The sequence below is a fragment of the Hirundo rustica genome, chromosome 16, assembly GCF_015227805.2.
Source record: "Hirundo rustica isolate bHirRus1 chromosome 16, bHirRus1.pri.v3, whole genome shotgun sequence".
NCBI lineage: Eukaryota > Metazoa > Chordata > Aves > Passeriformes > Hirundinidae > Hirundo > Hirundo rustica.
Window position 1 is genome coordinate 7971963 of NC_053465.1, and position 10736 is coordinate 7982698.

Below are 10736 nucleotides of genomic sequence, written 5' to 3' on the forward strand. Positions count from 1 at the left end.
CTGTGGGGGCAGAGCTGATCCTGGCACTGCCCACACTTGGGTAAGCAGTCACAGGTCCAAGGGGATAAACTCCAGGGACAGAGTCCAGCTCTTCACCCAATGGCTTTATTTTAAGATGGGTGAAGGATAGCTGATGGCAGCGTGCGGTTACATGCTGTCCAGCTAGCAGCTGGTTGCAGCGACGCTCTGTTGGTCACTGTTGCAGACACCTCTGGCACCGGGACTTCCTGCAGTGCTTGGTCCCACCTGGTCTCCTTCCTGTTCCTGTCCAGGTCCTGTCTTGATCTCCCTCGGCATGCCTGAGCCCCAGTCTGTAGGGTCTCCTCAGCTAGAGCTTGCTCTGCTTTGGTGTTTGCTCCACCCTGATGACACCTTCCTGTGCGCAGGTGACAGCCAGGACCCCATCCTTGCGCCACAGCCGTCCCTGCACCAAGCCCCGGCACCCACCTGCAGAGAGGGACTGTCAGACTGCAGCCCACTGCCCCCAGGACAGGCAGGGCTGGGCCTGGCCATGAAGGTCTCCCAAAAATGCACTAAGAACTTACCAGCCCAAGGGCTCTCACACTCATACAGCATCCAGTCGTCAGCCCTGAAGGGTGCATGGAACCACATGGAATGGTCAAGGGACACCATGAACTTGATGCGGTACTGCCGGTGTGGGAGCAGGGCCGTGCCCAGGAAGGCGTAGTCAGAGATGTAGGCAGCCACGCAGCAGTGCACCTTCATGTCAGTCTCTCCTGCAGAGCAACCAGTGCTGCCCGTCCCGCAGGAGCCCATGGGACATGCCTGGGGCGCAGCGCAAGGCAGAGTGCCAGGGGCTCTGCTCCCCAGGAGCCAGCTGCCAGGCACAGCTGAGATTCTTCCAGATTTATGCCTTTTGCCATGCAATGCCCCAGCATGGCTCATGGCATCACCTTTGCACCCACACCTGTATTACAGCCTTGAAGTGCCCAGGCTGAGCTGCAGGCAGCCCCTTAACCACAGTCCTTAATCGCAGCAGTGCTCCACACTGTGAGCTCATGCTTAAGCCCTTGGATTGGGAGGCACCTGGACCCAGCAAGACCCACCTATGTAGCCTCGTGCTCGCACCCAGAAGAGCTGCTTTGGCTCCTGTGGCTCTGAGCTGAATATATCTGGTGGGTTCACGGGTTTAATATCAATTGGCACATCTTGAGCTTGGATCTTGGTGAGTTGCTTCCTGTATCTCTCGGCCACATTAGGATTCCTGCAGCCCAGCACAGAGAAGTGAGGTTAACGCCAGACAGGCAGGTTGGAACACGTCCTACTGGCATCAGCTCCAGCTCAGGGACCCAGGGGCACACATAAAGACAAGAGGCACACAGCTCCAGTCGTGTCCTGCTCCTCTGTTGCCCTCCCAGGCATACTTGAGAACTCCTCAGACAGTCCCCTCCTACACCTCCCTATGCCCCAGGCAGTGAGGGGCATCCCTGGCATTCCCTTCCACCCCACTCACTGCAGGAACTTCTGGATGAGCTCATCCTGTGTCAGCAGCTCCTCGGGGGGTGGCACGGTCGGCATGGTGAACTGGTGCTTCACTGGGCTTTCCTGGGAGAGCTGGAAGGAGGCCTGACAGATGAAGATTGGCTTTCCATGCTGGATGGCCTTTACTGAGCGAACAGAGAAACTCTTCCCAGTACGGGTCCGCTCCACCTCGTACAGCACTGGCACCTTGGGGTCCCCTGGGACAGGAAAGGGACGTTCTGCCGCTGGACCACAGCGCACCACGCACAGACGAAACCCGCCCTTCAGGGACCGAGCCCGGCAGTGCCACCCACACCCTCCCCGTTTTGCCGGGACAGGGATGACTGCGACTCCTCACTCCTGCGAACTTCCCTAGCGTCCCGACCACTGCCGGGCCCCTCCCGAACCCCTGCACGCCGTCCCCGCCGCCCGGTTCCCCGGCTCCCCGGGTGCACCTGTCCGCACGAAGTAGCAGTGCAGCGAGTGCACCTGCTCGTCGCAGCTCACGGCGTGGGCTGCCGCCACCAGCGCCTGCCCCACGATCTGCCCGCCGAAGAGGCGCTGCGTGGCGGGCACCCAGTGGTGCCGGCCCCTACGGAGAGAAGGCAGCCGCGGTGAGGGAGGCGGAGGAGTAGGAGGCGGCCCGGTCCCGCTGTCCCGGCGTTCACGCGCACCTGAAGAGGTCGACCTCCAGCCGCTCCAGGTTCAGCACGCTGGTGATCAGCACGCTGCGCAGGTCCCCGGGCGGGGGCGACCCGGATCCCGGCCCCGCTCCGGCCCCGCCGGCGCTGCCCGGAGCCCCCATCACCTCCGCGAGCCGGGACCGGCACCGCGACCCGACCAGCACGGCGCACCAGGAAGCACCGCCCATCCGCGGGGCGAAGAACGCCATGTGATTGGGCGGTAGAGCCGTCAGTCAACCTTGTCTTGTCAGGAGGCTCTGGGCTGGTTGGTTCGCCTCCTGTCAATCGGAAGAAGATGGCGCTGATTGGTCAAGATCAGGGTGTGGGCGGTGCCCGGCTGGTTTAACAGGGATGGCGGGGTGGGCTTGGGCCAGTCCTGGGGGCGCGGAGCCGACGGCGGGGCGTTGCGGGCCCGGGCGTCCCCCCGCGCCCACCCCTCGCCCACCCCTCGCCCACCCCTCGCCATGCGCCCGCTTCCTGGCCTGCAAGGGCTGCGGAGCTGCATCCCGGTGCGCAGCCACAACAGGCAGCACGGCACCGCTATCCGCCGGGACGTCGGGTAAGGCTCGTCCGCTGCGGCTGGAGCTCGCAGCAGCCCCTGTGGTAGGGCCGTGTGCCCGGGGTCCGCCGGTGTAGCACCGCCAGGCCCCGTGGAGCCGCCGCTTGGGCCCAGCCCAGCGCTGCCCCGGGGCACCAGGCCCTGTCCTATACCTGGTTTTGATAACCGGGCTGATCCTGGTAGTGCGATGCCCCGGTACCGGGGCGCCGCCAGCTGTGCCACACACTTGCTGTGTTCACTGTATACCTCCTGCCTTCTTTCAGTTCAAGACTCCAAGCATCGGCGCCTGCAGCATTCTCTGGCTGTCCTTACCTCACTGCAGTGGAAAGGTGATACCAGGTTTCCCTCAGGGAGCACTTGATTCCACAGCCTTCACTTCTCCAAGCGGGTGTAGTGACGCTGTATACTTTCCATCTTAGTCGGTGGATCTGCTTGCGTGCACAAAGGCTGCAATATCACTCACTGGTTATGCAACTGCTCCCTTTGCCCTTTTAAAATATAACTTGCCTTGTTAAAATGCAATTTAACCTCCCTCCTTGAAGCTTTTCTTGTCATGTTCTAGCCTGCTCCTCCAGAGCTGCAGAACCGTGTGGTTTAGGGATAAAGACACAAACATATGGGTATCAGTTTCCACACCAGTGTGATGAAGTGCTTCTTCAAGCAGTTGCTGAGAGTCTTCTCCTACACCGGGTGCCAGGCAAGGGAGGACAAGTCCTCTACGCCTTCCTTGTGGAGAACAAGGAGCGAGGGCGGAGAGCGGTGCGCTTGTTGCTGAAGAGAGAGACATGAGAGAGAGTCCAGACGCTGAGCCTCGAGCTGCTGCAGAGCGATGTGCAGCAGCTGAAGGAGAGAGGAGGGGGAGGCAGCGGCAGCCAGGCAGGAGCCGGTGCCCGCACCCGCTCTGGGTAGCGGCCACACCGCGGGGCGCTCCCGGCGTCCCCGGCCCGGTGCGATGCCGAGCGGCCGCTGCGGGCGGCGCCCGAGCGCTCCGGTGCCGCCGCGGGACCGGGACGCGCCGCGATGTCCCCGCCGGTAGCGGCAGCCCGGAGCTGGCCCGCGGCAGCGGTGCAGTTCTCCACGTTCCCCTCGGCAAGTGGCTGCAGCAGCCGTGGCCGGAGCACCGCACCGAGTGGCTGGCCGTGATCGCCGCCAGGAAAGCCATGGCTGCAGGCACTGAGAGCCACCGGCAGGAGCTGCTCGCCGTCCTGAGAGACCTCATCACGCCGGACTTGCTGCTTCAGCTCCACCTTTACTGGCTGCTCGAGGATGGGATCTGGGCCACGCACAGAGGGCATCTAAGGGGAGAGCGGTGACTTCTTCATGGAGCTGGAGATTGTCGTCCAAGGATGAAGTAAGATTTTCAGTGCTGGGTTTTCTCTCTGTAGAGCTGCATCACCACCTCGGCCCAGCACTGTGAGGAGTGTGTTTCTAACATCCCTCTCTGCTCCCCGTGCTCATCACTGTTCTGGTCAGGCAGCTCCCCAAAGTCTGCCTATTTCAGACTAGCCTCTTTCCCTCTGGTGTGCCAGGGTAACACATCCCAGAGCTCTGGCCAGGCTTCCCCCACTGTGGCAGCAGCTCAGCAGAAGCAGCAGCCTGTGTCAGCCTCTCTTGCAGCTGTTGAGAGTTGTGTGATTGTTCTCCAGAGCCCACCAGCTCCCTAAAGGCCCTTCAGTGTCAGCCTAAACACCTCATGCTCTTCTCTAGAGTGAACCAGCAAGCTCAGTCCCTGTTAGATCCTGTATCCTGTGGTAAAACTAGAGGTCGCAGAAACCTCAGAGGATGACAGGGAAGATTAAATTACCCAAAGGACTGAAGATGGCATCAGGCAGTCTCTGAGTGGCATTTGCACAGAGGCTGCTGCTGCCAGGCTGTGCCTGAGTGAGCTGGCAGTGGTTCAGAAGTCCATGCAGCTGATTGGTACCAGGTAGGACACACTCAGTGTACAGATCCTGGTGGATGCCCACCCTGTGGGCGTCTTCCAGGAAGGCCCAAGTATCTCCACTTGCCACTTCAACCAGGCCTTCCAGCTGCCCTGCTGGCACATCTTGGCTGTGCTGAATTCAAAGAGGAAGCTCTTGCACAGGGAAATGCTCAGTAGACCATGGGAGGGGGGATGTGATGTCCATCAGGCTGGGTGAGACAATGTTGATGGTCTCTTGGAGGTCCTAAAGAGCTCCTAGAACAAGTCTTTGGATAAATCCCTGGTGGTGTTCTTCCCCACAGCAGAGACCATCCAGCTGCCTGCTACAGTAGTGAGGACTCTGAGCACAGGATTCTGTGGGAACTGGATGACAGCTGGATTTGGCCCTACACTGAGGTGAAGCTCCAGCACCGAGTGGGAGCTGAGCTGGGTGCTTCCACTGTGTCCTGTCTTGCACCTTCATTCCCCTCAGCCTGTCATTTCCTTGGTGTGGAAGGGGCAGTTTGGGTCCTTGATCTGCTGAATGAGCGTCACTACTTGCACAGGGCAGCAGAGGAACTGGATCGGGATCCTGATCCCGCAGGAAGGGTAACAGTCACTGACCTGGCTAACAGCTGTGGCCAGGAGCCAGCTCTGGGTGGTGTGATGTGGGAGGTGCTGGTATCATAGAATCTGCTGAGCTGGAAGGGACCCATTGGGCTCGTGTCCAACTCCCAGTCCTGTGCAGGACACCACAAAAACCCACCATGTGCCTGAGAGGGTTGTCCAGACACTTCCTGAACTCAGACAGGCTTGATGCCATGATCACTGCCCATGGGAGCCTGTTCCAGTGCTCAGCCACCCTTCAGGTGAAAAACCTTTTTCTGATATTCTACCTCAATCTCTCCTGACTCAGCTTTATACCATTTCCTCAAGTTCTGTCACTGCTCATGACAGTGAAGAGATCAGTGCCTACCTCTCTGCTTCCTCTCATGAGGATGTTGAAGACCACAAGGAGATCTTCCCTCAGTTTCCTCTTCTCCAGGCTGAACAGACCAAGTTGTCTCAACTGTTCCTTATAAACTTCGCCTCCAGTCCCATTACCATCCTCGTGACATCTTTTGAATTCTCTCTAATAACCCAGTGTCTTTTTTATATTGTTGTGCCAAAACTGCCCCCAGGACTGGAGGTGAGGCTGCACCAGTGCAGAGTAGGGCAGGACAATCCCCTCCCTTGCTGGCGATGCTGTCCCTGATGCCCCCAGGACAGGGCTGGCCCTCCTGGCTGCCAGGGCGCTGCTGGCTCATGTTCAACTTGCCACCAACCAGGACCCCCAGGTCCCTCTCCACAGTGCTGGTCTCCAACTCTTGTTCCCCTGTCTATATATACAACCAGGGTTGCCCTGTACAAGATGCAGAATCTGTCACTTGCTCTTGTTGAACCTCATATGGTTGGTGATTGCCCATCTCTCCAATTTGTCGAGGTTTCTCAGCCCTCAATGGAGTTGACAGTTCCTCCCGATTTAGTGTTGTCAGCACTAAACATTAATATATTACGTAGTATTCCTTCAAGTCCTGAGTCCATGTTAATGAAGATGTTGAAGAGAATTGGGCCAAGGATGGAGCCCTGTGGAACCTCTCTGGTGACTGGACACCAGCCTGATGTCACCCCACTCACTATAACTTTTTGTGCCCAGCCTGTGAGCCAGTTCTCACCCATTGTGTAACAGGGTTATTCAGCTGCAAGCTAGACTCTTTGTCTCAAAAGAATACTGGGACAGACAGTAACAAAAGCTTTGCTGAAGCCCAAAAACATTACATCTACTGGCTTTCCTTGGTCAGTTAGGTGGGTTACCCTGTTGTAGAAGGAAACCAAGTTCAACAAGCAGGACTTTCCCCTCATGAAGCCATGCTGGCTGGGACTGGTGACTGTTCTCTTACAGGTGTTTTTCAATATCTGCCAGAATGATCTTTTCCATGATTTTACCAGGCACTGAAGTGAGACTGACAGGCCTGTAGTTTCCAGGGTTCTCCTTCTTGCTCTTCCTTGAAATCGGGACATTGTTCTGCAGCTTCCAGTAATATGGCACCTCTCCAGATTCCCAAAACTGCTCAAAAATCATTGAGAGTTTTTGTGATGACATCAGCCAGCTCTCTGTGGTTTCTCAAATTAATCCCATAAGGACCCATAATTTTGTAGGGATCTAGGTACAATAACATGTGACACAAGTATTTCATCTGTGGCCAGCACCCGCAGGTCCTTGCAGCATCCAGCTGTGAGGTGTTGTGCAACAGAGCCAATAAATCACCCCTGTGTTGTTTGAGAGCTGAGTCTGTCTCTTTGCCAGCTGCAGCCACCCCTCCATGCCCAGAGAACAGGGCATGGGGAATCAGGCAGGGCTTTGGGCAGTGCTCCTCAGTGGTCAGTGGTCATGTCCCACCGTGGTGCCCCAGGTGGGAGGAGGTGGCAGCTCCTGAATCCCTGCAATCCCACTGTGCTGCAGGCCACTACAGAGCAGGGGTGTTGTTTGTCTGGTTGCAGCAGCTGCTCTCAATTCCGCAAGAAAGAGGAACCCGCCCTCGTGTGCGGGGGTCACTGTCGGGCAGATAACACTGCAGGGAGGTAGGGAGCAAAGGCTTCACGCAAGGGTGGGGGAGGGAAAACACCCTGGAGAGTAAACGCCCTGGTCTGTGGGCGCTGCTCGGCAGTGGGTGAGTTCCCCAGCCCCATTGCAGCCAGATGAGCTCCAGCCCCAGCAGCTCCCAGCCGGTTGTTGGGACATAGCAGGGGATGTCAGAGACCTCACTCCATTGCTGTGGTTTGGTCACGGTCCGTATTTTCCCCATTTAGCAATTCCTTCATTAACACTTTGGTGTTGATGAAGTTGGTCCTGATTGCAGGCTGGGGATTTCCTTTGAGCAAGAGTTTTGTAACATGATCTGATACTATCGAGTCTCTGACTAAATATAGCATCGTGTTTCTTTAAAACACCTTTTTGTAAGTTTAGAGCTGCTTGTTTCCCCATGGATTGTGCTGTGGAAGAGGCCTGGAAGGCTTTGCCAGCCCGTTCGCTATCTTTCTGGGTCCCGTGGGCACCCCTCTGATTTTAGACCTCTCCCCTCCAGCCTGTTCCTCTGCACAGCTGCCACCCTGCCTTCCCTCCAGCCTGGCATAGGCACTGCAGGACGTCGGCTGCTGTCCCCACCTGCCAGGAGTTGAAGGGTCTGGCTGAGGGCACGGAGCTCCAAGTCAGGATGGCTGTGCCCTGCACCAGGTCACTGTGACTGGCTCTGTGGCCGCAGACACGTGCCCAAGCAAGGGCTGCTGCCAGCACTGCTGTCTGGGTACTCCAGCATGACTCGTCCCCCTCCAAGCTGAACACACAGGAAATAACTCATCGTTCTCTGGGTAAACATCTTTCCCAAGAGTGAAACTGCCCGGCTGGGATGAGCGTCCAGCTGTAATTTACCTCCACGTGAGGGCTGTGCTATGCCCTCCCACGCTCCACCCACCCCAGTATTCACTCCGATCCATCCAGACAGTCCATCGTAATTCCAGGGCTGAACCCCACAGGGCTGTGGCCTATGCTCCCTTCCTCACTGGGGGGAACTGCTCCCACATGGGGTTACTGAAGCACAAGGCGGTGTCCCAGGCCCCCAAGCCTCCTTTGACAGAGTCTTGTCTGGAAGCACTTTATTGCTTTCTCGGACCCACATCAACCCCCCTGCCCGTGCTCTGGGCATGCCACACCATCAGTGTGGGGAAAATCCCAACCCCACTTTGCCCTGCTCTCATGTCAGCCCTTCAGCAGCACATGGTGGGGCGAGTGGGCAGGGAGGGGCACAGAGCCTGCCGGGCAGCCATCACGGGGGGGCTGTTGATGTGGGGGGCAGCCCAGCAGCACCCTCGATACCTCACTCATGTTGGCAGTAGCTCTTGAGTAGCGGGGGCAGGTCCAGGCCATCGATGGCCAGGCGGTGCACAATGTGTTTCTGGATAACCAGCCGGCACAGCGTCTGCAGGGAAGGAACTGCAAGAGAACAGAGAGCGTACCTGAGCTGGGCAAGTCGGCAGTGAGGCTGAGCACAGCAGGGTGGAGGAACTGGCTGAGCTTCTCTGAGGCACTGTAGTTAAAGGCTGTGGTGGGTGAGTTTGTTCTGTGGCATCGTCCTGCCCTGGGCTTGAACTTGGCTGTGCGGGGGCTGGTGCCAGGCTGCTCCAGCAGAGCTGGAAGCTCAAGGGCCCTGGGCAGCAAAGATCTTCCCGTTATTAGGAGGAAGGTTGAGAGACAGTTATGTGCCCAAGCTGTGTGTGACTGTGCCTGGTTTGCATTTCTTTCTCTGGCAGCTGTTGAGCAACTTTCCAGAGCCACACATACCCATGCTGTGCTTTTTTTCCATCCCACTCCCTTGGTCTGCCTGCACTGGCCCCAGCACTAGGCTGCTGGGTGAGTGTCTATAGGCTGGGGCTGCACTGCCTGCAGGGACAGCACCCACCATGCCTTTGGGGCAGACCACCATGAGAACTGTTCCCTTGGGCACCTGCACAGAATCTGCCTGGTTCCTGCTCTTGTGAAACCCCTTCCCGGAGCCATGGGTGGCTCAGCAGCGTGGGTACTGTCTGCTGCAGCCAGCACTCTCCTCAGGTGTTACACCAGGGAGAATGTCAGGTTCCAGCCTTGGAAGAGAAGCAGCTGCTCTTGACATCAGCATGTGAAGCAGTGGCTCCCAGTACCGGTACTCTGGCTCTAGCTCATCTGGCTCTCTCTCACCTGATCCAGCATGGTGCTAATTAGCACTCATTAGCCTGGCCCCTCCCAGCCAGCCAAGGGACACAGGATAATGCCCAGGCTCCCATGGCATCACAGGGTGTCTGCCTAGGGTACACTGTGTCTGAGACATGCCGCATGTGCGTGGGCGCAGTGTGCTGAGCTGTGGTGGGTGTAGGTGGATGTTTTGATGCCAAGGCAGGAACTTGGTTTACTCTGGCTGCCACGTGCTGTAAGCAAGGCTGGGCAGAGCGAGGCCTCAGAGCTGTGAGACAGCCCCAAACACCCAACCCCACCACTCTGCTCGGGAAGGGTGGCCAGGGGGGCCTGACTGAGGCTGCTGCTGCTGGGGGTCTCTCCCCTGGCCCCAGCACAGCGCTCATGGCAGAGATTTCATCAGACGCTGCCCAGCAGCTGCACTGTGGATCTCACCTGTGCTCCACAAGGACCAGAGGCTTTCCTGTGCCCTCTTACCTCCGGTGTCCCTCTGCCCAGTGGCACACACCAACCTTCCCACTGTTAGCGACTACGGGATGACCCCACCAGAGCTCCCCCGCTCCCAGGCCGCGCAGCACACGCCGCAGGGAGGGACACAGGTACCTACAGCCATAATCCACCGGGATGACCCGGACACTCTTGGTGGAGGCAAAGACGTCAATGACGGCGTAGAGCGGGCGGGTGGCGGGCAGGCCCCTGGCGCTCGGCCCCATGTCCTCGCCGTTGATGACGATGTGCATGTCAGCGGTGCCGTCGGGCTGCGGGGCGTACAGCACGCCGATGCGGCTGCGCCGGGCGGTCGCGGGCAGCACATTCATCTTGTACAAGTCATCCAGGATGTGGCTGTAGCGGCCGGGCCGGCTGCGCCCCACCAGCGTGTCACGGGGGATCCGCACCCGCTCGATCAGCAGGAAGGGCTCCCAGGGACGCCCCCGCGCCTGCACCTCCTCTCCCTCCACCACCACACGGTTGTGGTTCCGGGTGATGGCGAACACCCAGGTGTCGCCCATGTTGACCAGGTCCGGCAGCGAGTACTCAGGCACTACCTCCAGGCTCTGGGGGTCATGGGCTGTCAGTCCCACGCGCAAATGCCCGCACCAGCCCAGCTCCTTCTCCTCAATCTCCACCAGAAAGATCTGCCCGGGTGCCAGAGGTTCCTGGCTGAAGCAGAGCCCGTTGGCAAAGCTCTCCACCCGCGTGGCTTGCGTGTGTGAGGCATCCAGGCGGATGTTGGCGCCGTGGATGTGGTGGAAGCGCGCAGCAAGCCGGCACCGGGCAGCCATCGCTGCCGGAGCTATTTTTAACTGTCCCTGTCACAGCTGCTGTGAGGTGGTGACAGCCCGG

General features: G+C 58.7%; 2 protein-coding genes and 1 pseudogene across 2 annotated transcripts; 1 reads left to right on the plus strand and 2 right to left on the minus strand.

Moving 5' to 3' along the window:
- Window positions 1-83: 83 nt before the first annotated feature.
- Window positions 84-3156, minus strand: ACOT8 (acyl-CoA thioesterase 8). Its single transcript, XM_040080265.1, has 7 exons — window positions 3037-3156; window positions 2157-2443; window positions 1938-2074; window positions 1475-1700; window positions 1068-1225; window positions 546-737; window positions 84-447 (listed from the first exon to the last, which is right to left on the minus strand). Exons 2-7 carry the CDS (start codon window positions 2372-2374, stop codon window positions 329-331), a joined length of 1050 nt encoding a protein of 349 aa, XP_039936199.1. The 5' UTR covers window positions 2375-2443; window positions 3037-3156; the 3' UTR covers window positions 84-328.
- A 610-nt stretch (window positions 3157-3766) lies between these two features.
- Window positions 3767-6607, plus strand: LOC120760274 (zinc finger SWIM domain-containing protein 1-like; annotated as a pseudogene).
- A 1698-nt stretch (window positions 6608-8305) lies between these two features.
- Window positions 8306-10675, minus strand: NEURL2 (neuralized E3 ubiquitin protein ligase 2). Its single transcript, XM_040080400.2, has 2 exons — window positions 10000-10675; window positions 8306-8657 (listed from the first exon to the last, which is right to left on the minus strand). The coding sequence occupies exons 1-2, from the start codon at window positions 10673-10675 to the stop codon at window positions 8542-8544; spliced, it is 792 nt and encodes a 263-aa protein (XP_039936334.1). The 3' UTR covers window positions 8306-8541.
- Window positions 10676-10736: the final 61 nt, after the last annotated feature.